Source organism: Podarcis filfolensis (assembly GCF_964270895.1).
Source record: "Podarcis filfolensis genome assembly, chromosome: 2".
Lineage (NCBI taxonomy): Eukaryota > Metazoa > Chordata > Lepidosauria > Squamata > Lacertidae > Podarcis > Podarcis filfolensis.
In genome coordinates this window covers 19,901,545-19,928,085 of record NC_139605.1, presented here as the reverse complement: position 1 = coordinate 19,928,085, position 26,541 = coordinate 19,901,545, and the positions used below count along the sequence as shown (strand labels likewise).

General features: G+C 49.1%; 2 protein-coding genes and 1 long non-coding RNA gene across 7 annotated transcripts in view; 1 reads left to right on the top strand and 2 right to left on the bottom strand.

The window, feature by feature from the left end:
• Positions 1 to 406: 406 nt before the first annotated feature.
• On the bottom strand, positions 407 to 18,105 carry CRELD1 (cysteine rich with EGF like domains 1). 4 transcript variants are annotated; one of them, XM_083601818.1, is made up of 11 exons: positions 17,886 to 18,105; positions 13,877 to 14,033; positions 13,114 to 13,196; positions 12,369 to 12,479; positions 11,899 to 11,990; positions 9,362 to 9,538; positions 7,500 to 7,595; positions 6,868 to 6,951; positions 6,443 to 6,538; positions 5,155 to 5,301; positions 407 to 4,400 (listed from the first exon to the last, which is right to left on the bottom strand). In XM_083601818.1, exons 1-11 carry the CDS (start codon positions 18,077 to 18,079, stop codon positions 4,180 to 4,182), a joined length of 1,458 nt encoding a protein of 485 aa, XP_083457944.1. In that variant the 5' UTR covers positions 18,080 to 18,105; the 3' UTR covers positions 407 to 4,179. The 4 variants fall into 4 exon arrangements, with proteins under 4 accessions (XP_083457944.1, XP_083457945.1, XP_083457946.1 ...); XM_083601819.1 differs by having other exon boundaries at positions 17,890 to 18,071; XM_083601820.1 differs by having other exon boundaries at positions 13,877 to 14,070; positions 17,890 to 18,023.
• On the top strand, positions 18,096 to 26,000 carry LOC310757515. Its single transcript, XR_014545286.1, has 2 exons — positions 18,096 to 18,424; positions 25,744 to 26,000. It is a non-coding gene; the product is annotated as an uncharacterized lncRNA (long non-coding RNA).
• The window catches only part of IL17RC (interleukin 17 receptor C), a 35,479-nt gene continuing 29,287 nt past the window's right edge, over positions 20,350 to 26,541 (bottom strand). For both annotated transcript variants that reach the window (XM_083600883.1, XM_083600884.1), the window contains exons 17-19: positions 24,723 to 24,818; positions 23,370 to 23,408; positions 20,350 to 22,687 (exon numbers count right to left, since the gene is read on the bottom strand). In XM_083600883.1, the coding sequence (XP_083457009.1) occupies positions 22,014 to 22,687; positions 23,370 to 23,408; positions 24,723 to 24,818 (809 nt within the window). In that variant the 3' untranslated portion in view covers positions 20,350 to 22,013. The remainder of the gene's footprint in view (positions 22,688 to 23,369; positions 23,409 to 24,722; positions 24,819 to 26,541) is intronic.

The following is a 26,541-nucleotide window of genomic DNA, read 5'->3' as shown; positions in this document are numbered from 1 at the left end:
GAAGCGTCTGTAACCTGAGGTACCACTGTAATGCAGACTGGTACGATTTAAAGACCACAGAATCCAGTTTGTCAGGGCAGAATCTTTTATTTCCTTGCTTATTTCTGAAGATCGGAGCACCACAGAGTCCTGTGTGGAAGGCAATACATACTGTACTGACTGCATATGCTAACAGTAAAGGCAAAAATGTGGGGTGTATCGTCTCAAGGCCCAACTTCCAGCTGCAGTGGTGCACCTGCGCAGCTGCAGTTTGAGATGAGCTATGCACTCCTTGCCAGCAACCCGCCAGGCTTGCTCCCGATTTGCAATTCAAAGGCCAGCTCTCAGGCATGAAGCTACATCACCTGCCAGCTTGCCTTGTTCCCTTGGAAGATATTGCTGTCACCCTTTTCAGAAAACCAAGCTGTTATTATGAAGAGAAGCCATTTATTATGAAGGCGTTTACAGTCACGCAAAGCATTTTCATTTCGACAAAAGTGCTTCCATTTCTTAGTCATTCTCCCCCGCAGCCTTGCAGGGATACAATCGAAATGAATTTTCATACCGTTTCATTGTTTATGGATGAAAGCAGGATTCTAATAACTGAGACTGGCGACCGCATGCCGTACGTGGAGTGAGACAACTAAATCTGACTAAGAGAGTACCGTGGGGGTGGTTCAGGAGATTATCATATTCACATTTGGGTGGGCGGGCGACAGAAAAATCTCTCATGTCTTTAGTAGAAGCTACAAGAGTGTGCAAAGGCATTTAACTCAGGAACTTGTTCAGAGGCTCATTGGCTTGATAGGGGCAGAAAATGTTATTTATGCTTTCAGGCACTTGGCCTCAGAAGCAATGAATTCTGGGAATGGCTGCTGTAACCCGGGGCAGCAAAGATTACCAAGATCAACTGGCCTTCCCTTGGAACAATGGGTGGTTGTCTGCGTGAGGCGTCCTTTGAAACATCGCAGAGCTATTGGAAACTTGACACCAAAGGTGTGATGGAGGGCAGGACCTCTGAAGAGCTCAACAGCTATGAATGGACTGATAAAGGGAGAGAGAGGCAGCAGCTACCCAGACTAATCTGGTTGAAAGTCGGGGGCTAAATCTCTGACTGCACTGTTTTGAGCAACTGGAATAACTGTGGGAAAAGAGGGATAAGGGAGCAAAGGTTTGTGGGGTGGGAACTGAGAAGGTTCGGTCATCTACTTGCTTCAAAACAGCTGGGTATCATCTGCCACCCCTTAAACTGCAGGAAAATCTCATTTACTCCCCCCTCCCCCTTCCAGAAGACACACTACATCCTTGCCACCCTGGGCTCCTTTGGGAGGAAGGGTGGGATATAAATTTAATAAATAATGATATTGTGAAGTGGGGGGAGTGAGCAGGAGGCTTCACTTCAGCAACCATTTCCCAAATGCTTATCTTACTTGTGTTTTGTTTTGTTTTAAAGGGGGAAAGTTAGTCTTCATCAAAGGGATTTCCCACCAGCATACAAAGAAATGTGAAACTGCAGAAATAAAAAAATGGGAAGGGTCCTAGCTGAGTGGCAGTAGCATCACGTTCAGTGTCCAGGTAGCAGTGGAAGAGACTCCTGTTTGAACGCCAGGCCCCAAAGAGCTGCTGCCAATCCGTGTAGGAAATACTGATCTGGAGTCTGGCTCAGTCTAAAGGCAGCTTTTTAGGCTGACAAACAATGAAGCAAACTTAAAGAGAAATAACACAATCTAGTTAGCTAAGAAAAGAATAATTGTGGTGCAGGACACCCGGAGAAATAAAAAGGTTTTAACTTGGTGTCGAAATGAATGCACTGGTGGTTGCCAGACATATCTCCCACAGGGGGCGGGGAGCATTCATTCCATAGTCAGAATGACACCTCCAGAGCAAAGTCCCCCTCTTTTGCATATAGGGCTGTCATACGTCCAGGAATTGGGCTGCAAAATGGCATCTGAGCAGATTTTTGCTGAATTGGCAAAATGTCCAGGGAAACCTGGACGTATGGCAAGTAGGGGTAATTTTATTTTTTAAATGCTTTTAATATAGCCGCAAGGATGCTACTTGCCCAGAAATGGAAAGAAGAGGAAGTACCAACGAAGGAGGAATAGATAACTAAGACGATAGACTATGCCGAAATGGCAAAGAGGGCCGTGAAAATCCAGGACCAAGTTGAAAAAAAGTTTATACAAGACTGGACTAAATTTATACACTATCTTAAGCTCCACTGTAGACTTGAAAACATTCGCAGGATTGACATAGTATCTATGAAGTCATGTGAATTAGGGTTATCAACGGACTTGTAACTGAATGGAAAACTAAAGATGTGTAAGGTAATAAAGGGGAGAAATTGGAAACCAGTGGTAGGGTGAGGGGAAGTCTAGAAGGGATGAACAAGTAAGTAATATGGATGTTAAATTGTTAAATTATTGAAAATTGAAAATAAAATATGAATAAAATAAAATAAATGCTTTAAAAATCCAAGAAAAGCCCCAAAACATATTTTTTGGAGGGACAACAACATGGACCAAAAAACCCTACCATCCAACAACTTTGTGCAGATTTTCACTTTTGGGAATATGGCAATTCTTATATACTTCTCCAAAATGTGGAACACAGAGAAGGGCCTCCTCTGACACGCACAATAAGTGTTGAGCTCTCCAAAGGCCTGCGGAGGGAAATATTCCCTTGTCACCCTGTTTTGACTCTGCTGGAAATGCCAGCAGTTTATCTGCACAACATGAGAGGACACTCACAAGGAGTTTTTTTTTGGGGGGGGGTAGCAAAGGGAGGAAGAAGAGGATATTCCGAGAGCCGCTTCCGAGAGTATGCAGTTGTTTGTGTGTCACGTGTGTGCGAAGTAACCAGCAAGATTTTTCAGTGTTTATTTTTAGAACCAATGCCTTAAATCTAAGAGTGGCTGAGATAGCAGGCCTCGTCCCAAGCTTTGACACACACCCTGCACTAGAATTGGAATTAGCGCAGGAGAGAGAGAGCCAGAACCACGTGGGATGTGGACAGATAGACCTTTAATTTCCTGAGAGATGGACGGACAAATGGTTGAGTGGGCAGATGTAAAGGGGCAAGGATGGGCATGCGTGCCAATCAAGCTTTCCTCTGCCTCACGCGCTGCCCCTTGGCAGCACCGGAGCTGTTTCACACATTATGCAGAAGGAGGCAAGGAGAGACTGGCGGGGAAAATAGAATTCTGGACTGTACCACTTCAGACGGCAGGGGTGAGTGGGACCTTACCTTTGAATGCTCCCTCCCAATAAAACTCCCTGCATTAAGTAAGCTAGCCTATCAGGGAGAAGGTTATGCCCTAAATCAGAGATAGGGAACATGTGGTCCTCCAGATATTGTGGGACACCCATCAACCCCAGCCAGTACAGTGTGATCAGGAATGATGGGGGTTCACCAATAACTAGGAGACTTCAGGTTCCCTAGCCATGCCTTAAACCATTCTCACCATAGCTGTCAACTTTCCCCTTGTCTTGCAATGAATCCTATTCGGTATAAGGGAATTTCCCTTTTAAAAAGGGGAAAGTTGACAGTTATGATTCTCAATGATGGTGCTGGCTCACTGAATGCAGGGATATTTTTTTTTAGGTGGGAGAAGCATTCAACGTGCTAACCGTACTGCCTCAGTTTTTGCCATTTCCTCCAGCATAACGTGTAGATCAGCTCCCAGCCATAGAGGCAGCCCCTCCAAGAGCCAGCAGGGAGCAATTCCAAGCTCACCCACCCTGTGTTTCTTTTCACAGTGAGACAACCTTTTTCCTGGTCCATCTGAGTTGACCAGTGTGGGGGAGACTGGAATTCACAGGTAGGAACACACTTGAGATCATCCCACATGCAGTGAGGGCCAGGCCAGTCAGAGAGTAACGGGGACCTGTTTTTTTCAGGCCCCACTGATGGTGACCCAGATCAGTCCTCTTGCACCATTAAGGGGTACTTCCCCCTCCATCTGAAGCCACGCCAACAGCCCTCCTCTCAAGCCAAACTGCAGAGCTCATTTCCTCTTGCGTCCCCTTTCTACCTTCATAGCATGCTAGGCCAAGGCTACCAACAGCCCAGAGTGGGATATGGCCTGGTCTTTCTGCCTCTTGAATCTGGATTTTTAAAGGGGTGAGGTCAAGGGATTCCTGCCCACCAGCTGGCTCTCTGAGGCAGGACGCAGAAGGGGACGTTCACTTGGCCCGTGCACTATCTGCCTTTGATAAAGCCGTCCAGCACGCGGTCACTGCGCTCGGACAGCCAGTAGCCGGCCATAGCGGCCACGGCACCAATGAAAATGGCGGTGAAGACCATGTCTCCTTTCGCAGCTAGGGTGGCCAGGGCGCATATGATGGCACCGAAGAACATCTGCTGCAGCACAACCACCTCGTCGTCCGTGATGTCGTCAAAGAATCCTTTCTCGGGAGCATCTATGGGAGAAGGAACAAGTCGTAAGAAAAGGGAAACTGACAGCTTTTGTCGTCTAGAGCCTCCTAGTGGCTGCACCAAGTTTTAATGAAAGCCACAACTTTGTTCTGATTTTGCATTTTACCTCCACACTTAGCATTAAATAGAAACGAGAGAGACTGAAAGGACGGACAAATTTATCATGTCACAAGTCTTCGTGGCCACAGCACTATGACTCATGGCATAATAAATGTGCTGGCCTCTTTGATGGTTTTGCTACAACAGGCATTACTAATTGCATTCATTATGTGCCGCCTTTCTGTAAAGACAGAGTGCGATTTAAAATATTAGAATAAGCAATGCGACAAAAATATCCTCAGGCGAGCTTCAGGAGCTGATGGCACCAGCTGGCCCTCCTCACTTGTGAAGCAGACTCTTGCCATCCTTCTGAAAACTCGTATTAAAGTGTTTTTATTTGCATGTAATGCTGTATCTTGAGTGCCTCTCTCCATAAGAAGGAAGCCTTGTCTGAAAGGTAGCGTTAACTTTTCTGTGGAGCCAGACCACTCATGAGAGACTTGGTTTGTTAGGCAAAAGTCATCTTCTGGACAAACCAAACATTGGTTCCCAGCGACCTACAAAATGGCCGACAAAACTGCTTCCGGGGTAGAAGGCAAGCCCTAGAGACTGACCCCCACAGAGCACCATTGCCTCCTCCAATTCCCCAGCTAGAGAACATGTGCTGTAAAGAGCGATGCTGCTGCTGCTGAGGTTTACCTGGGGGTTTGTCTTCCACACAGATCCCCTCCTTGCGAACATGTCCCTCTGCGCAGACACACCGGTAGCTGCCGTCCGTGTTCTCACAGGCCTCGTTGGCACCTGTGCATACGGGTTCTTCCATGTCCCCAGCACATTCATCCACATCTGGGAGAAGGGGACATGGGAGTCACGCTAGGTGGCTGGGATTTCCCCACAGAGGGTGGAATAACCTTTCTAGGCCCCAACCCTCCCACCTTATATACAGACAGAGAGCATTCTATCGCTTGACTGTCGCAAAACCTTCCAGTGATTTCCCAAGAAACAATAAAAATCATCAATTAAAAATAAATACATTTAAAATAATGAAAATTAAGGGAGTAAAAGAAAATTAAGAGTAAATGGGCCTTTTCTGCAGGCTCCCCATTTGTGGAATGCTCTCCTCAGGGAGATTCGGCTGGCGCCGTCATTAATTTAGACAACCAGGCAAAAACAACCAGGTATTTTGCTGACTGACATTCAATGCCCTTTTAAATGTGGAAGGGGGGGATTATTGGGTCATCTTTGCTTTTATTTTTATTATGTACAGTGGTACCTTTATTATGTACAGTGGTACTTAATTCGTTCCGGAGGTCAGTACTTAACCTGAAACTGTTCGTAACCTGAAGCACCACTTTAGCTAATGGGGCCTCCTGCTGCTGCCATGCCGCCGGAGCACGATTTCTGTTCTCATCCTGAAGCAAAGTTCTTAACCTGAAGCACTATTTCTGGGTTAGCGGAGTCTGTAACCTGAAGCGTATGTAACTTGAAGCATATGTAACCTGAGGTACCACTGTATTTTGTGTTTTTTATATTGTAATTTTATGTAGTGAACCACCCTGACATCTACGAGTATACAAATTTAATAAATAACAGTAAAACAAAATAAATAAATAAATAAATAAGATTACAGCACATTCACATCCATGTGTCTAGATCCGCTTCCCTGAACAGAAATGTTTTAAGCGGGTGCCTGCCTGGCATCACTAGCCAGTGAGTTCCTAAGTGTACGAAGAAACTGATTGCTGAAAGATGCACAGCGATAAAAGGGACCCAGGATTCCAGAAAGGAAACAGAAAATTGGGGGGGGGGAGGCACAGAGAAGCTCCCCAAGTTACAGCGACAACGGACAGTCAGATGACTGGCAGGAATAGAACAGCAGCCTTAAATGATGCTTCACTGATAGGCCAAACAAAAGGCAGAGCTTTGTCTACTAGCTTTGTCACGCAGGGAAGGGTTAGCTGCGAGATAACTGCTTGAGAGGGCTCACCAAGGCACTTGACACCATCGCGCCGATAACCCTTGTTGCATTTCTTGCAGCGGGAAGGCCCGGCACCCATGCAGCCAATGCAGGCCTTGGCACAATCTGAACAGAAAGGGAAAGGCAGGATTAAGAGGCAGGTCTGGAAACTGGATGCGGACAAGGAACGCTAAAGTTCTGTGGCGAGAGATGGAGTTGTCTCCTGTGATGAATGAAGGTTTCCAAATGGGCTTTGTTCTCAAGCCCTTGCTGCTTATATTTCGCCTCCTCTTCCACCCCAGCAAAAGAGTGATTGGCCCAACATGGCGTATATTTTTTATTTTGTCCAGGAAGGAGGTTGGAGTGGAGGAACAGGGTACAGTGCTATAAATTATTCTGCAGAGCCGAGTCACTTGTCTAAGGGCAGCACACTTTTAAGGCTCGGGGGCTCTTACCTCGGCACTCGTAGGACCCCTCGGTGTTGACGCAAAACTGGTTGGCCCGGCAGTGCGCCATGTCTGTGCCACATTCATCTATGTCTGTGTGGGACAAAGAGAGATCTGTCAACCCAGGGGTCACGCAGAGCAGTTCCTGTTCTCTCCCCATGTGGGAATCATCTTCCTTTGCCCCCCCCCCAATAATCAGCACCACCCTGCAAGGTAAAGGTAAAGGGACCCCTGACCGTTAGGTCCAGTCGCAGACGACTCTGGGGTTGCGGCGCTCATCTCGTTTTATTGGCCGAGGGAGCCAGTGAACAGCTTCCGGGTCATGTGGCGAACCAGAGCAGCGCACAGAAACGCCGTTTACCTTCCCGCCGGAGCGGTACCTATTTATCTACTTGCACTTTGACGTGCTTTCGAACTGCTAGGTGGGCAGGAGCAGGGACTGAGCAACAGGAGCTCACCCTGTCGCAGGGATTCGAACCGCCAACCTTCTGATCAGCAAGTCCTAGGCTCTGTGGTTTAACCCACAGCGCCACCCGTGTCCCTGCAAGGTACCTATATCCAAAATACACAGTACCTCAAATCCTTTTTCACTGGTTGCTAAGCAACCATGGATTCTTTCTGGCCTAGTCCCACAAACTCACCAATGCACCTTCGGTCATGAAGCATCCAGCCCCTCTTGCAGCGCAGGCAGCTTGAATCTTCGGGGCCTGAACAGCGTCCGCAGGCGCGGTAGCACTCTAGAGAGGGGAAGAGAGCCTAGTGTGTACGGGGGAAGAGCAAAAAGCTCCCCATCTTTCCAAGCCCAGGCTAGAGTAATAGCTCACGAAGGACTGATACGAACTACGGAAGGGGACTGTTGTGAGTGAGGAAGGGAGACATTACTCCCCAGCATAGGGGGCCTACACAGCACTTCAACACCCTCAGGCCTAAGATGATAAGGGGAGGAGGTAAACAGGAAACACAGGCACCACTCAACCTGATACAGTGGTGAGGAACATAAAATCATGTCTGTGACACTTCCGCTTTCAAGGGCAGTAGCTGAGTGGTAAAGCCATCTGCCTAGGATGCAGAAGGCCCCAGATTCCATCGCAGGCATGGTTCTCTACCTGCCACCTCAGAGAGCTGCTGCCAGCCAGTGTAGACAATACTGAGGCACATGGTCCATTGGTCTGACTTTGTATAAAGGCAGCTCGCTACGTGTTTCGCTTAATTCAGCCCAGGTTGAAAATATTCTTGTCCATCAGTAAGAGTGATCAGCTGTGGCGACCGTACCTACAGGCAGGGCCAGTGTTTAGCCGATTAAAACCAGTTTTAAGAAACAGGGCTCAAGGAGGCCAGGTGGTACGGTGGTAACAAGGGTTCAGCCCCAACCTCAAGGGCTCAGAGACAGAGCAAGTAGGAGGGGTCAGGTTTAACACCTGGCTCATTCACCGAAAAAGATCAAATGGGGGAAAGATCCCTCTCTGCCTCAAGCTCTGGAGAGTCACTGCCAGACAGATTAGACAGGACTCCAGATGTTGGACTACAACTCCCATCATTCTTGACTGATTGTTGCTGGCTGAGGCTGATGGGAGTTGTAGTTCGGCAACATCTGGAGGATGCCACGTTGGCTATCCCTGGGCTAGATAAACAGACAGTCTGACCTGGAATGAAGCAGACTCCTGTGTTCCTAAATATTCTTTTAGTAATATGTGCTAACAGTGACACTAAGCAATAAATATAACTATTATTACACTGTATGCTGTGAACAGCCCTGAGATCTACGGATGTAGGGTGTCATACATATTTAATAAATAATAATATAGTGCAACATATGATTAGATTGTCTTATTTAGAGTATGAGTGCATGGCTAGGGATGCCAGGGGAATGTGTACACCAGCTTATATAAGAGATAGATGGATAAAAATGGTAAAGGGACCCCTGACCATTAGGTCCAGTAGTGACTGACTCTGGGGTTGCGGCGCTCATCTCACTTTATTGGCCGAGGGAACCGGCGTACAGCTTCCGGGTCATGTGGCCAGCATTACTAAGCCACTTCTGGCAAACCAGAGCAACACATGGAAACGCCGCTTACCTTCCCGCCGGAGCGGTACCTATTTATCTACTTGCACTTTGACGTGCTTTCAAACTGCTAGGTGGGCAGGAGCAGGGACCGAGCAACGGGAGCTCACCCCGTCACGGGGATTTGAACCGCTGACCTTCTGATAGGCAAGTCCTAGGCTCTGTGGTTTAACCCAAAGCGCCACTTGCGCCCCTGATAGATGGATACAATGATGTTTATACGTTTTATTTGACGGAATATTGTGGAGATTTCCGGAACCCCATTCCACCACAGACAGGGCGAAGCTCAGGAACAGTGTGGTTGTGAGTATTCAAGGGAAACTAGAAAGGAAGGGGATGGCAGGAAGGGAAGTCACTAACCAGCCCTAGCCAGTACGGGCAGCAGAGCTTACATCTCCAGACCCTGCCCCCAGTCTAGCAAAGCATGGGCACTCTACATACCCGCACATACCAGGTGGCTGTCGTTGCGAGAAGCTTCGTAGTAGCCATCTCCACATTCGGAACAGAAGGGGCCACCGTAACCCGTCTGGCACATGCATAGGCCGGTGCCCCTGCGTGTGCCATCACCGTCACACTGCCCATACCCGCTGCAAGGCTTCTGGGCACCCCCAGGGCAGGCTGTGGAGAGATGTGAGTAAATGCTGGGGTTCAGCAGTCGCTTGACCTTAAATGGCAATGCACAGACCGCCCGATTCAACACACGACCCCATTTGATATGCATTTACTCTGGAACGATAACAATTATGTATCTGTCTCACTCTGTTCAAAGGCCCCAGCTGCCCACATACTCCACCACTTCAATTTGGCCAATTTCCCTTAGAATCTTGGAACTGTAGAGTCAGAAAGGACCATTAGGGTCATCAAGTACAGTGAAGGAATCTTTTGCCCAATGGGGGGCTTGAACCCACAGCCCTGAGATTAAGAGTCTCGTGCTCTACTAACCAAGCTATCCCTCAGTCCCAAGAGGTGGACAACATGATTAACAATCGCTGGATTCCATCAACCAGCCACACTTTCTGGGGGGCTGATATTCCTAAATGCACCTAGTTCAGTGATAGCAAACCTTTTAGAGACAGTGCCCAAACTGCAACCCAAAAGCGACTTATTTATCGCAAAGTGCCAACACGGCAATTTAACCTGTATATTTCATTTCTTCTGTGTGTTTCACGTTTTTTCTTCATGACGGCTGTTGTAATAAATAATCCTTCATAAAAGTTATTGCACTACATTCTTCATTAAATTACAGTGGTACCTCAGGTTACAGACGCTTCAGGTTACAGACTCCGCTAACCCAGAAATATTACCTCAGGTTAAGAACTTTGCTTCAGGATGAGAACAGAAATTGTGCTGCAGCGGCGCGGCAGCAGCAGGAGGCCCCATTAGCTAAAGTGGTGCTTCAGGTTAAGAACAGTTTCAGGTTAAGAACGGACCTCTGGAACGAATTAAGTACTTAATTCAAGGTACCACTGTATATTTCCATTGATATATAATTTTATGGCGTAACTCAGCTGAGCTGCCCGATCCCGCTCCTACTTGCGTGCAAGTAGGAGTGGAGCGCCCGGCTGCCTTCAGGTGGTGCAGGGGCTCTCAGATGCAGCTTCCGGGCTGCCTCCACCTTCCCCAACCCCAGCAACTATTCAGCCTGGCTGCCTTCACAGGGTTGCAGGGGATCTGATGCAGAGATGGGGGCTCCTTTAAACTTCTCCCTTGAGGGGAGTGCAGCCACGAACCCCTCAATGGAAAGTGTGACGGAGCCTGCACCTCCCCAGCTGAGTAGCCCTGATCCAGCTCCTGTTCCCATGCAAGCAGCAACGCTGCCTAGTGGAGCAGCCTGATCCTACTCCTACTTGCCTGCAAGCAGGAGTGGAGGAAGGGATCTCTCAGAAGTGGAGCAGGCGGGGGGGGGGCAGCAACATCCCTTGCCTGCTTGCTACGGTACCAGGGCTGCAGACTTTGGATGCGCGCAAGCCCTCTTCCTCCCCCACCCCCAGCACAGAAGCTATGGCCCTGCTGGGGCAACGGCATGTGCCCAGAGAGGGTTCTGAGTGTTAGAATTCCTGCTCCATGATTGCAGTCATGGGATTGTTGTCTATCACATGACAGCATATGTTTTGACTCCACAGAGCCGGAAGTGATGGAGACAGGATGTTTGTGTTACTGTGTTCCGTGAAGTGGGACTATTGTCCTTTGTTCTTTCTCTTTGCTGTCTGATGCTAGAGAGAGAGGGAGCCATGTTGCAGTGCTCCGTGTGTGTTTATATGTAAATAAAGTAGATTAGCCAAAATGCTGAGTTGTTGAGGTCTGTCACGCAAGCTGCGAAGACTCTGCAGATCCCTAAGTGTGCCAATATCTGTTGGCATCGGTCGCTGTGATGTTCGGGCAGAAGAAAGCTTTTGAAGCTCCCGAACTGACACATGCCAGTCGGGCATGTGTCTCTACCACGGTCCTACTTGAGTGTAGGATGAGCTCATAACACTGAGTGCCTTCTCTGGCACATGTGCCACAGGTTCGCCACCACTGACCTAGTTTTTTAGGAAAAACAAGACTCTCCCTCCCCACTTTCCCATCCATCAGTCTTTCACAATAAAGTACCTCAGGACAAGTCCTCTTTGGCAACGGAGGGCTGATTTGGAAAGAAGCCACTCCCAGCAAATCAGCCAAAGAAATATCCCACAGCGCAAACGAGTTTCTTTGACTGACCCCCAACAGGGAACTGAGGCATCCAGCATATAAACTCAGAGGTCACATCTACTCCATACATTGAAAGCGCTTTATGGAGAATCCTGGGAACTGTAGTTTGTTAAGGGTGCTGGGAGTCGCAGCTCTGTGATGCCAGCACCTGGACCAAACTACAGTTCCCAGGGCTGTAAAAAGACTGGTTGTAAATGACTGCAAAGTGGTATCAGAGTGAGTTTGAGGTACATGGAACTGAGCACCCATCATCACAACAACACAGGAAGCCACGCAGGACCACTTACTGTGGCAGTCAGGACCGTAAGTGCCGGGAGGGCAGCAGAGTTTCAGTGCATCCATGCAGAGCCACTGGAAAAAGTCAGGGTGCTGTCGCTGCCTGGGGAAAAGAGAGCCTCTGTTACTGCCCTGGTCCCATGCCGGGACTTATTTATACCACAGGCCCTGCACAGCTCTTCCACTGCGCTCGAGAATGGAGCAGCCAGAAATAGGCCGGAAAGACCCCCTCGGAAGAGATGTTCTATCAGGCAAGGATAGAGACACCTGTGGTCCTCCTGTTGTTGCTGGACTCCAACTCCCATCAGGCCCAGTCAGCAGGGAGGGATGATGGGAGCTGTAGTTCAACCACACCTGGAGGGCCACACATTCCCCATCCCTGACCTATAGCTACAAACGCACTGAGCATGGAACCAGAAGCAGGTCCTGGGATGTGTAAGGAAGCATTCCATGATGGAAACTCTTGCTCTTCCCCACTCACTCATGGAACCACCAATGCTCCACGTGGTCTTCTCCCTGCTCCAGCAGCTGGTGGCATGCAAAGTCTGATGTGGCGCACACACCCTCCAAGACTTCCAGCAGGCGGGTCTCACTGAAAGGAGGGAAAGAGGCCGGGTGAACATCAAGGCAGTTGGGAAAACCAAAGCAGTCCCTCCACCAGCGTTACAAAGTCTGCCCTCTCTGCTTCCCCTAGTAACCAGTCTACTGCCCAATCAACCATTTGTAAACCTCTGTCCCTCTTTTGACCAGCAAAGCCCGGCTGGCCCTATCTTCTTCTCAAAACTCCACCAAGAGAGCCTGCGTTTACTCTGCTCAAGCAGCCAGTCCCTAAGGAGTTCCCTTTTGCCCCCCTGAGTGAAGTCAGGAGGTGGCAACATGGCCGACAAGCCACCCTGGGGAGCTTGTGGGCGACAGCTGCGCTATCATGGAATAAACAGGCAAGATGTTTGTCAGGGCTGACAACATTTCCTTCTTTAATCCTGAGGGCTAGTAACTTGCTTTTAACAATCCAGAGCGTCAGCTTCAGCCGGAGTTTTCTGTCCTCCGCTTAATTCTGCAGCAGAGGTCGCAGACTACATTTAACGGTGCCATCTTGGCCGTGCTGCTTTTTCTGAGCTTTTTCATGATCAGGATTATTAGTGAAGGTTTGCCATCCCCACCCCACCCCTCCCATCAAGGCAGCAGCATCTCACCAACGGCCTGGCCCAGCCCAGACCTCAGGTCACCTGTTTGCATATTTTGCAAGCTTCTCTTCTTCCCAGGCTGTGTTCCCGCCCCCGAAGTTCTCTCGCTGTGTCCGCTCCAGACCCTGGGAAAGCAGGAGAAGGCTCACAGCAATCCCAAAACTAATTTTTTGGTCTCCCCTTCCCCCAGCAACCCTTTCACACCACAACCTGCATGCAGCAACCCACACATCCTCGATTTTTAAAACACAGGCTCACCAAGTCCCTCTGCTTGAACCCCACCCCCTATCTCTGTCTGTCTGTCTTTCTCTTGCTCCAGTCCTAGCCCTCCTAGGAGACAGGAGCTCAGGGGCTAGGCTAGAGACCGCGTAGCATCCCATCTCAAAATGCTTGCAAGTCCCTATTACTACTGACTATTAGGTCCAGTCGTGGGCGACTCTGGGGTTGCAGCGCTAATCTCGCTTTATTGGCCGAGGGAGCCGGCGTACAGCTTGCGAGTCATGTGGCCAGCATGACTAAGCCGCTTCTGGCGAACCAGAGCAGCGCACGGAAACGCTGTTTACGTTCCCGCTGGAGCGGTACCTATTTATCTACTTGCACTGGCGTGCTTTCGAATTGCTAGGTTGGCAGGAGCAGGGACCAAGCAACGGGAGCTCACCCCGTTTCGGGGATTCAAACCGCCGACCTTCTGATCGGCAAGTCCTAGGCTCTGTGGTTTAACCCACGGCGCCACCCGTGTCCCGACTTTGTGCAAAAGCGGTCACACACCCCAGCCCAAACCAAAATGCTCTTTCAAGCCTCCCACCTTATTGAAGTTGCTGGCCAGGTCGCGGCACGTCTGGCAGGGCTCTTGCTGTGAAGGGCTCCCGCTTGGAGCCCCGAGGAGAAGCAAGAGAAGCGGGAGCCACGCAGACGCCATCTTCTTCCAGGGCAAAGCCATCTTCAGGAGGGCAGGGACCAGGCTGGAAGAAAGGAGGAGGAGCCTTCAAGTGGGTGGTCCTGTTGGAAAAGCTTGCAAATCTCACCGGCAATGCCAGGATGTGAAATCTCCAAACCCCACTCCCTCCTGCGATAGAAGCTGATTATTCTGATTTTTTATTTCTTTTCCAATATTTATCCGCTGCAGTAAATTAGTAACACTGAACACTCGTTGCTTTTACTTCAGCGATGGAGTCGGGCTGCAAAAGTACCATACATTTAAAGCAGCTGATATCCTCCCAAGGATCCTGGGAATTGTAGTTTAAGGGCGCTGGGAACCATAGTGCCACGAGGGGGGGGTTCCCAGCGCTCTAGGGGGAAAGTCATGCATAAAAATACTTAACTAACTGAGGTTCTACCTCCCCCAACATAAAGCCTGCCCTCCCACCATTAATCCTGGCTATGCTCATGAAGTCATCTGCTTTAAATGAATGACGTGCATGCCATTAGATGGGTTGCTCGCTGGCTCTTGCTTTCTGGAAGCCTTCAGCTAGACTTTGGAGTGCCCTAGCTTTGGATCCCCTTCATTGGGGCCAGGACAAGACGAGCCACAAGATCCCCTCCAACTCTTAGGATTTTATGGGTTGAGGCCTACCCAGAAACTGCGTTATGACTCAGAAACCTTGCCGAATGGCCCACAATGCATCTGGGCTGCCTGGCTAGGCCTTTCTCTGTAGCAGCCAGCACAGTCGCAGAAACCTGTCTTTGCCACCTGTCTGAGAGACCTTCACAATTGGCGGCAGGGAGAGGGGCTGTCAAGCACCAGGAAGACCACCGTATGTGGCAGCCATCTTGCTGTCCCGCAAGCCGAGCAGGCATGTTGTGTAGTGAGGAAAAAGTGCCTCTCCAGGCTAGTTGTTGCAGAGGAGAGCAGGCCCCCAGCCAGCACCGGATATTGCAAATTCAGATCCCGGGGCCCGACACCAGCTTCCGAAGCTGTTTCCAGAATGCGAGCGAAGGAATCTCTGCCTAAAAATAAAGGCCTGGAACAGGTCCTCATAGCCGTCAAAGTGCTCTCACCGCTAAATAAAGCCAGGAGGAGCAGGATGCGATTATCCCTCCCTGCAGCACTGACAGATCCCAGCCTAGAGCTCAGGATACGAAAACTGGCAAGCTACAGGCTGCGGGATCTACTCTCTGCCCCCTGGAATTATGGGATTCCATGCTATGCCAACTCGGAATACAGCCACTGAAGTTAATGGGCACAGCGAACTTAGGTTCGTTCATTACAGCCCTTGCGATGTCAACAGTTGGTTAAAGCATGGTGCTGATAACGCCAAGGTTGCAGGTTCGAGTAGGACAGCTGCATTTCCCTGCATTGCAAGGGGTTGGACTAGATGGTGTTTAGGGTCCCAGCTCTACAATTCTATGATTTCTATGAATCGGAACGAGATACAAAATAGTGGGCCCAGGGTGCACGTGTGGTACATATGGAGGCCATTGTTAAATTGCTCTGGGCAGGAGAGAAGAATCAGGGTTCGGCCTTTCCCAATATGATGCTCTCCACATGCGCTTGGACTCCAAATCTGATCCACCCTGACAGCTGGTCATGCAGCCTGGACTGGTGGAAGTTGGAATCCAAAACATATGTAGGCTTGAAATCACAAAATAGCATTTTATCTGCTTTCAAGAGCCTTACTCTAGCCAGGGGCCTGAACATTTTTACCTCAGGGAGTTTCAGGGTACAGAACCTGATGCTCTTAGAGGAACAAATGGTCCCCTCTACATTTATTTTTATTTATTAAATTTATTGGTCACTTTTTTAAAAACCAAGGTAACTCAAAGCGACTCACAATAAACAATCAAACAATTACGGACATTGAAACTGGCATAAAAGGGGAAATGGGAGAAAAATTAAAAAGACAATCCTATTTTATAAAAGGCAGGATTAAAACATTCCACCCACTCAAAGGTGGCCACAGATAAGATTAAGAGGCTGGCAAAAAATGGTGGACATTAAAACAGCAGTAAGAAGCAAGAAGTTGATTGGATCCCTTCGGAACTTGAAATATGGGTACCCCCAACAAAAATTTAAAATTCGGCTGTGTAATTTGGAATTTATGTAATTTGGTTTGATTTGATGTGATTGGTCGGTTAATAAAAAATTATTCTTAAAAAAAAGAGGCTGGCAAAAAATGAATGGTTTTTTACCTGGCAGCTGGAGCTATGCAATGAGGGTGCAAGATGAGCACCCTGGGGAGAGCATTCTGCAATCAGGGAGCCACCACTGAAAAGGCCCGTTCTCCAGGCGTCCCAAGGAGGGGGGCACATGAAAAGGGGCCTCAAGTGATGATCAATCGTAAAGATTTTCTAAATGAAATAAATCCTGGGCAACAGGCCACTGTGAACTGCTTCTCCCCAAGCATCATTTGAATTCCAGGCTAATAACAAGGAGCAAATCTGTGGATTGTGCTTCAGCCCTGTTTTTGGGGAATCTGAGCATTCCTGCAGCAGGAGCTAGATCAGGAGTTTTGTTATCCCTTGCTACATGTGCATCATCTCAAGCCCTCTTAGGGAAGACAGAATTTTTATTATTTTTATTATTATTATTATTATTAATTACCCACCCTAAGGTCCCAGGGCAGGTAGTTCTGTATAACTATACATTTATTAGCATACAAAGCTCGGCCCTCCAGATGTTTTTGGCCTAGAACTCCCATGATCCCTAGCAGGACCAGTGGTCGGGGATGATGGGAATTGTAGTCTCAAAACATCTGGCGGGCCGAGTCTGAGGAAGCCTGAAATAAAAGAACCAATTCACATAGCATTTTAAAACACACCCACACACAGAAGCCTTTGAGTCTCTGCCCATCAACTTCCTATCTATAGAGCAGGGGTAATCAACGTGGTGCCCTCTGGATGCTGTTGGGACTACAGTTCCCATGAGTCAGAGAGGCGTCGCGGTTAAGACTAGGACCTGGGAGACCAGGATTCAAGTCTCCACTTGGCCATGAAGCTCACTGGGTGACCTTGGTCCAGTCACTCACTCTCAACCTAACCTACCTCCTGGGGTATACAACAAACAAATAGGCCGGCATGGCTAATGGTGAAGGATGATGGGAGCTGTAGTCTAGCTGCAACTGGAGGGCATCACATTGCTATAGAACAGAAGGGAAAAGCCAGGAGCGCCCAGCCCACATTTGATGGAGAAACCAGCCCCAGTCCGGCGATCTATAGATCCTGGGTGGAGCCACCTATTAAGAGTGAGCTCCATTTTGCATCTTGCGCTAATCCTCACACTGCATAACCATTATTTGGGATTAATTTATGCAGAATGAAAACCATAACCCGCTAGGCTTCGCCGTCTATTGAGGCGAGTTGTGTCATGTGATCGATTATGCTGGTCAGGGCTTACTTGGCCCCCCACAATTTATTTATTTTTCCAAGTTGGCACCCCTAGCACCTGATTTCCGCCATCCTGACTGACTGCCCAACGCCTGGTTTGAATTTAGCAAAATCCTGCCATTCGTCGCGTGCGACGCTTCTGCACCCAGGGCAATCCATCGCGCGCTTGCTCGGGAGCAAGTCCGCAATAAATGGGATTTATTTGCAAAAACAAGCACCGGCCGCATCTAACAGGGGATCGCGATTTATGGAGGGAGCAGCATGGGACCCTGGCTAGGCCTGTGGCCCGGACCCACCCACGAAGGCCTTAGAGAGAGAGGGACGGTGGCTCTGACCTCTCCGGCAGGCGACGGTGCGCCCTAAGGCGGAGAGGAGAGGCTGCAGACAGACCGGAGGGTGGGGAAGCGCGCGATGCCCACCCATTCTCCACTCCCCGTGGGGGAAAGGACCTGTTTGTTCCGATCTCCCCTACCCGCGTCCGGGGCACCTACCTACCTTCCCTCGCCCCCGCTCGCCCTTCCGGGGAGCCTGCGCGGGCCGGCAGGGGCGAGGTCGGCGGGGAGCAGCGCCCACTTTTGCGCACGGGGCCGCTTGCAGCAATCGAGGCTAGGAGCGGGGAAGTACACCTCCGCCTGCCCAATGGACCTCGGTCAGCTGGCCGGGACCGCCTCTCCGCCAATGGCATCGGGACATGTGCGGTTACATCATCCGATCTCCTCGCGAGTTGCCAATCGGCGAGCTCCGTCCCCGCCGAGCAGCACCTGTCAGGGCGCGTAAAGACGCAGCTCTGGCCCAGGATGCGGCTTCGAGGAGGGGCAAGAGGCTGGGCTGCAAACGGCTGAGCGCTGCGCCTCTGCAGCAGAATAGCAGCAAGCAACAAGCAAGGGAAGGTGCTGCTGCTGCGCAGCGTGGCCCAGTTGTTGTTTCTCCACAGCAGATCTCAGGCGGTCCTGGACGAGACCAGATCCCATCCTCTGTCTAACCTCCGGCGTAAAATGTCTGACAAACGGACGGGATATCCGTGGCGGGTGTGTGTGTGTGTGCGGGGAGACGAGTTTTCTGACAAAACCCGTGACTTCGTGCACACCATACATAATAATAATAATAATAATAATAATAATAATAATAATAATAAATTTAATTTATATCCCGCCCTCCCCAGCAGAAGCCGGGCTGAGGGCGGCTAACAACACTAAAATAGTGCAACATTCTAAAAACATTATAAAAATTAATTAAAATCAAAATTGATGGCAACCATACTAAGGTTCTGTTAAGATTGCCAAAGGAGGGAGTCAGGCTGTGCCCTGACCAAAGGCCTGGTGGAACAGCTCTGTCTTGCAGGCCCTGCGGAAAGATGTCAAGTCCTGCAGGGCCCTTGTCTCTTGTGACAGAGCGTTCCACCAGGTTGGAGCCGCAACCGAAAAAGCCCTGGCTCTAGTCTCTGTGGCCTGGGACCTTCAAGATGTTTTTATTTGAAGACCGTAAGTTCCTCTGTGGGGCATACCAGGAGAGGCGGTCCCGTAGGTACGAGGGTCCTAGGCCGTATAGGGCTTTGAAGGTTAAAACCAGCACCTTAAACCTGATCCTGTACTCCACCGGGAGCCAGTACAGCTGGTATAGTACCGGGTGAATGTGATCTCGCAGCAAAGACCCCATAAGGAGTCTCGCCGCGGCATTCTGCACCCGCTGGAGTTTCTGGGTCAGTCTCAAGGGCAGCCCCAAGTAGAGCGAGTTACAATAATCCAGTCTGGAGGTGACCGTTGCGTGGATCACAGTGGCTAGGTCAGGGCGAGAGAGCATATTGAAAGCATATTCCCCCACCCCAGAGAATCCTGGGAAGTGTAGCTTAACGGTGCTGGGAATTGTAGCACCATGAGGCGTATACTAAGGTTCCTGGATTTTTGGGGGTACACGCACAGTGTATGCAGCCTTAGTATTTTGAGCCCCAAAGACCACTAGGGAATTCCCCTAAACACATTCCTCAATAGACATTTGCCGCATTTAACGACAGGTGTTTCTATAATAATTTATATACAGTGGTACCTTGGGTTACATACGCTTCAGGTTACAGATTCCGCTAACCCAGAAATATTACCTCAGGTTAAGAATTTTGCTTCAGGATGAGAACAGAAATTGTGCTCTGGCGGCGCGGCAGCAGCAGGAGGCCCCATTAGCTAAAGTGGCGCTTCAGGTTAAGAACAGTTTCAGGTTAAGAACAGACCTCCGGAACGAATTAAGTACTTAACCCGAGGTACCACTGTACAGCCAATAAGGATTTCACAGTGCTTTGTGATATTGCCAAATCTTGCAACTGTGCAAACATAGACAGGTCAGGGCAGGATGGAGGGGAGATGAGTTTCCTTGTGAAACCAAAATTTAAGTTTCAGTGCTGGAAAACACTTTGTTACAGTGTGATGGATATTTTAGGGAAGTGAGTTTGTTGTGCCACCCAGTAAACTATAATTATGCAACCTGAAAGCACCCCCCGGTCAGCCACTGTGGGGAAGAGGACGCTAAACCAGGTGGACCTGTTGTCTTGTCAAGCAGGTGTTGTGTTCTGCAGGGCAGCAAGGCAAGGCCTAACCGGGGTGTGAAACAATGCAAATTGGACAAGGTTCAGATGGGATGCTAGACAGGGCTCTGGGGAACATAGAACTCTGAAGCTGCATTATTAAATCACCAGTTTATCGACTCAACAAGCGGGAGAGCCCAGAAGAGTCCCATAGCACCGGCTACCCCCTAAAAGAACTGGCAAGATCCAGTTTGCATGCTGTAGCCCTTCCAGTAACCTGAGCCCGGAAGCTGCCTGCTACTTCCACTCTAGTTTGGAAGCAGGTCAAAAAGATATTTGCATGCAATTATGACTACAACATATAGCATGTTTCTTTGTGATTAATTTGCTCACTGTGCCAGCAGCTGCTCAAAAGAAATAGATAGAGGAACAGAAGGGGAAGAAGGGCATTTATTTATTTATTTAGTTTAAAAAGTGACATCCAACCTATTTTTCAGAAGATCAAGGTGGCTTTTTTAAACAACAACAACAAACAACAACCACAAAAACAATCCCACAGTTCAAGCATGGTCTGTTTCTGAAGGACAAAGCCCCAGCTTGGCGCCTGTTATATATTTTGGGGCTATTATTATTTGAATTTGTATGCCACCTTTCATCCAAAGATCCTGGGGGGGGGGGGGTTAACAAGAGAAAAATACAAATGAGAACACAAAATACATACTAAAACAAAAGCAAACCTTCTCACCAAGACATTTAAAAAGTCATAGATTGTTAATCAGCCCAAGGCCTGGTTATAGAGAAATGTTCTCGCCTGGTGCCTAAAGATATGTAGTGAAGGGCCCAGGCAAACCTCTCTGGGGAGAGTATTCCACAAACGAGGAGCCATCACAGAAAAGGCCTCTTCTCGTGTTGCCACCTTCCAGACCAAAGAAGGGCCTCAGATTATAATCGCCGGGGCTGGATTGGTTCATATGGAGAGAGGCGGTCCAGTATTTTGATGCAATTGCCTTTCAAAAATAATTGCAAATGTAATTTTATATGGACTACAACTCCCATCAGCCCCAGGCAGCATGGCCAGTGGTGAGGGATTATGGGAGTTGGATTCCAACATCTGGAGGGTAGCAGGTTGAGGAAAGCTACCCTAGAGAATGAAATATACTCTTTTTTCCAAAAAAAGGGGGGGGGAGGAGATAATATTGCTTAAATAGATATCCCACAACTGAGAACCTACAGTGGAAAGTCTTGCCTTAACGTGTTTGCGTTCCACTCCTTGGCTCAGATAAAACACATACTGGTGGGGATTAGAGAAAAGCTTAGGGTTTTTCTAGATGCCGTTCCCTAAAAAAGACCCTCCCACTTTAAAAAAATCAGCCTTCTCATCACAGTGAGCAGCTATCTCACCATTAAGTCCAGTTAGGAATCTTAAGGACAAGTCATGCTGGATTGGGCTAGGGACCAAATATGTGTTTTGTTTTCTCATTTTGCATTTCTCTGTTGTGGGATGAAGGGTGATACACAAATCTAATAAATAATAAAGATAAAAAAACCCTCTGTTTCCAGAAGCAACCAGCCAATCAGATGCCTCTCAAGAAAGAATGGGGAATGTTAGACTTTGACTTCCATCAGCCCCAGCCAGATTGGCCAATGGTCAGAGAAGATGGGAGTCTAACAACATCTGGAGACTCCCAGAACCCCCTACTCTATGGGTTCCTAACCAGAGCATGAAAGCAATAGGCACCCATGTTGGTTTCCCTTCGTATACGGTACTTGATGGTATACTGCTCCCGGCCCGTGTAAATGGGATTCCTCCGTTCTTGCAAGCACGATAAATATTCAGTAGTTGCACACTTGGTAGCAAAATGTCAGGATCTTTCCAAACAAGCTAATACACACACATCTTGCACTCCACAGGGATACACCTATCCACTTCACTGCTGTGCCCAAATGCATCCGCTCACATGGTCCAGCTATCCTGTGCCATCACGGCTACTGGGAGCAGCCTGGCCAGTGATGGATCAACATGGAGCCTTCATGTCCATGCATTCCGCTTAACTTCCTAGAACCACACAGGGCCCCCAACGCAGCCAACTTCTGAAAGCTTTTCCTCTCAGGACTCTACGGAAGGGTGAATGCTGGCCCCCGTCAGCTGTGTGTCGTCAGACTGGGGAGGCAGCAGTGGTGGATAATGCCAGCTTGGCTCCTTTTCCCGGCAGTCCCGCACCGCGTCCTCCAGACTCTTGCTGATCCACGCCGCGTGTCTCCTGAGGCTGTTCCTCTTCTCCTGGCCCACACCGGGGCCAGCCAGCGCTAGCAGGAAGTTGAAGAGCTGCGACGGCAGAGAGTAGACAGGCGCCGAGCGGAAAAGCACAGGGATCTCGTCTGCAGGGAAGAGCTCCTCAAAGCAGGCGACCATATACCGATCCCTGGATTTCCCAGCCAGGAAGTCTGGCAGGATGCAGTTCAGAGAGGCCAAGAAAGTGCTGTCAGGCTTGGCGGCCGGCAGCCTGTCTTGATGCTCCCAACCCAGCCACTCCGAGCAAGCAGCTCTGGCGCCGCGGGAAAAAAGCAGCACAACGGCTCCGCCTTCTTGCAGAACCCGGTGCCGCTGAGCATGGAGCCACTGCATGGGCCCCAGGGATCTCAGCTCCCCACGGCTCCACAGCTCCAGGGATACAGTCAGCTGCAGCCGGGCCAGAGCGCCAGCCAGGGTGCCCACCAGGCGCTCAAAGCCAGCATGGTCGGGAGAGTAGAGAACGAGGATGTGCCGTCCCCGAAGCGCTCCTGGCAGAGAAGAAAGAGAGAGGGCGTTTGTCCACGGCTTGGTGTTCCCTATATAATGATCAGCCACTCGCGCACCTTGCCATTCCAAAGCTCAGTATGTCCAAGGCTGAACTTCTCATCCTAACTCTCAAGCAATCGTCAAACACTCTCTTTTTCTATTGGAGAATGTGGCCCCCCCCGAACTCTTATCTATGGCCCTCGGGACTCTCCTCTCTCTGGCCCTACCATGAGCCTTCCTGGAATTCTATTGGGTGTTCCCACTACAAATATTAATTAACAGTGGTGCATCGGGTTACATACTCTTCAGGTTACATATGCTTCAGGTTACAGACTCCGCTAACCCAGAAATTCGGACCTCCGGAACGAATTAAGTACTTAACCCGAGATACCACTGTACTTAGTAAATTGCACAACCACTTATCACTGCTCTCGTGAAGGGTCACTGGGCTGACTCTGCAAACATAACAGCTCTAGGTGAATTGTTGCAGGCCGCACCTTTCGCATTTAATTGCCGTTCAACACCACTTTGAACTATTGTTTCTTTCCTTCTCTACCCATGTGTGATAACACCAGCTGAGAATAACGCTTCGTGCATCTGACGAAGTGGACTCTAATCCATGAAAGCTGACGCCAAACTGTATTTGCTAGTCTTTACATGCTACGAGATCCTTTGTTGTCTTACCTCCAGAACTGTAATCTTCTTTCAGGATCCTGAGCCATCCTGTGAGGGGAAAGGGATGTCAGAGAGAGCTCTTCAATCAAGAGGACAGGCATGCATGAAAATAAAACACCTCTGAGTCATGACATGCCGCAGAAAGGAACAGAGTGAATGGGCGACATAAACTGGTAGCATTTTAATCTGTAAGAATGCATAAGACCACCCTTAGGTTGTAACACTTTTGAATGCTTTCATCTGTAAATGACACTGCTATGCTACAGGAGGGGTCAGAAGAGGGCGCTCTCTCCCCAGCTGATCGCAAGGCAGCAGGGAAGTGCTGAAGAAAGCACAGGCTTAGAAGGTTGGAGAAATCAGGGGTGGGGGAGAAATTTGGCTCCATTCACATGAGAACCAAAACATCGCTATCCTTCAAAACTCACACTTCTCTGAATTTTGTGGTGCATTCTAGTAGAGAAGAAGAAGAGTTTGGATTTGATATCCCGCTTTATCACTACCCTAAGGAGTCCACAGAGCCTAGAACTTGCCGATCAGAAGGTTGGCGGTTCGAATCCCCATGATGGAATGAGCTCCCGTTGCTCAGTCCCAGCTCCTGCCAACCTAGCAGTTCGAAAGCACGTCAAAGTGCAAGTAGATAAATAGGTACCGCTCCGGTGGGAAGGCAAACGGCGTTTCCGTGCGCTGCTCTGGTTCACCAGAAGCGGCTTAGTCCTGCTGGCTACATGACCCAGAAGCTGTACACTGGCTCCCTCGGCCAATAAAGCGAGATGAGCGCCACAACCCCAGAGTCGGTCACGACTGGACCTAATAGTCAGGGGCCCCTTTACCTTTACCTTTAAGGAGTCTGAAAGCGGCTAACATCCTCCTTTCCCTTCCTCCCTCACAACAAACACTCTGTGAGGTGAGTGAAGCTGAGAGACTTCACAGAAGTGTGACTGGCCCAAGGTCACCCAGCAGCTGAATGTGGAGGAGCGGAGACGCAAACCCAGTTCACCAGATTACGAGTCCACCGCTCTTAAGCACTACACCACACTGGGAAGTAGGGCTTGCAATCATACATATTTTAGGCCAAACTGCATACAAATATGTGTGCAGTAGGAGAAATGCACACGGAAATGCTGTTGAATTTCTGTGATGTGGAAATATGGTGCATGGGAATTAATACTAGAAAAACAAGGAGCTGGAGAGGAACTGATAAAAGATTCATACATCCCTGTTGGAGAGGTAAGGCAGGCTCATAATATCACAGCGGGTGAAGCAGAAGCTGGGATGACTGTGGGGAATACGGGAGATAGATCAAAAGCGATAAGCAAGCGTTGTGGGTAGCGGATTGGGAGCCACAGAAAGTCTGCCTTGTACCTTTCAGTGCTTCTTTCTTGAGCAGCAGCACAAGCAGGATAGAGCAGGAGCCCAGGAGAGCCATCATCCAGGCCAGTGCCCAGCGTCTTCGGAAATCTGCATGAAAAGCATGGAGGGGAGAAGGAATCATTGGGTGATCTTCGGTTCCCATTCCTGCAACGCGTGGCCCTTTCACCCTCTGCTCAGTGGCTGGCAATTTCCCCCGCAACCAATGGTTTTAAGACTGAAGAATGCAGCCTCCCAGTCCAGATGTAGTCTTTAAGTACTGTGCTTGTCTCGCTGGAATTGGGGACCAAGTCAACAACCCTATCAGGCTTGAAGAGAGAGAGAGCTTATCCACACTTCTCCTTGCCCTGCTGCTTTCTCCTGGGGAAAGCTGCTCTTCAGTGCTCAGTCGGAGCAAACAGCGATCCAGGTTTTCTCTGGATGGACATTTGCTCCAATTTAGCACTAAAGAGCAGGTTTTTTTCAAGGAGCGGAAACCATTTGGACACATGCTTTCAAGGCACAGGACAAGTGTGGATGAGCCCTTAGTCGTGTGGTTTGTTTAGTGAATATCCAATGGCTACATCCTCCTCCACCTCCCACAAACTGGGGTTTGTGTTCTTCAAGCTATGCAAGCAGCTGGAAGAGGAGCAGGGTGGGGAGCGGCAGAGGGCAGAGAAAGAACTCTGAGTGGAGAGGTGTCCCAGTTGTCATCCTTTGGAAGCTCCTGGGAAAGTCATCCAACCAAAGCTGAACTGGTTCTGTATGGTGCATCCTGATTCATGCCTGCCTATAAAAGCGAGCCTGGAGCAAACGTCTAGGATGTTGCCAGCAGGTTCCAGGAATCCTCTTTGTTGTGGCATTTTTTTGGGGGGGGGGAGTTTGTTTGAGCCCAGGGCAACAGCCCAGGTGGAGCTCTGGGGGAGCGCCAGAAAGCAGAGAGGAATTGAGTGGGAAGGTGTGTCAGAAGGAGAAGGGATTGTTTACATCTGTTAGTAATTTGTATTAATGGTTTTGTTGTGTGTTTTTGTGACAGCTGTTGCTTTAGCAACCAGGGAGAGGAGGGCCTTCTAGGTATTGGCACCCTCCCTGTGGAACGCGCTCCCTTCAGATGTCAAGGAGATAAAGAATTACACAGCTTTTAGGAGACATCTGAAGGCAGCCCTGTATCAGGAGGTTTTTAATGCTTGATGTTTTTATTATGTTTTTAGATATGCTGTAAACTGCCCAGAGTGGCTGGGGAAACTCAGCCAGATGGGTGGGGTATAAATAATAAATTTATTATTATTATTATTATTATTATTATTATTATTATTATTATTAGCTTTCTGTATCCCACTAAACCTAGACAGCATCTTAAAAAGTAGAGACATCACCTTGCCAACAAAGGTCCGTATAGTTAAAGCCATGGTTTTCCCAGTAGTGATGTATGGAAGTGAGAGCTGGACCATAAAGAAGGCTGATCACCAAAGAATTGATGCTTTTGAATTATGGTGCTGGAGGAGACTCTTGAGAGTCCCATAGACTGCAAGAAGATCAAACCTATCCATTCTTAAGGAAATCAGCCCTGAGTGCTCACTGGAAGGACAGATCCTGAAGCTGAGGCTCCAATACTTTGGCCACCTCATGAGAAGAGAAGACTCCCTGGAAAAGACCCTGATGTTGGGAAAGAGACGGGGACGACAAGGAGAAGGGGACGACAGAGGACAAGATGGTTGGATAGTGTTCTTGAAGCTACCAGCATGAGTTTGACCAAACTGCGGGAGGCAGTGGAAGACAGAAGTGCCTGGTGGGCTCTGGTCCATGGGTTCACGAAGAGTCGGACACGACTAAA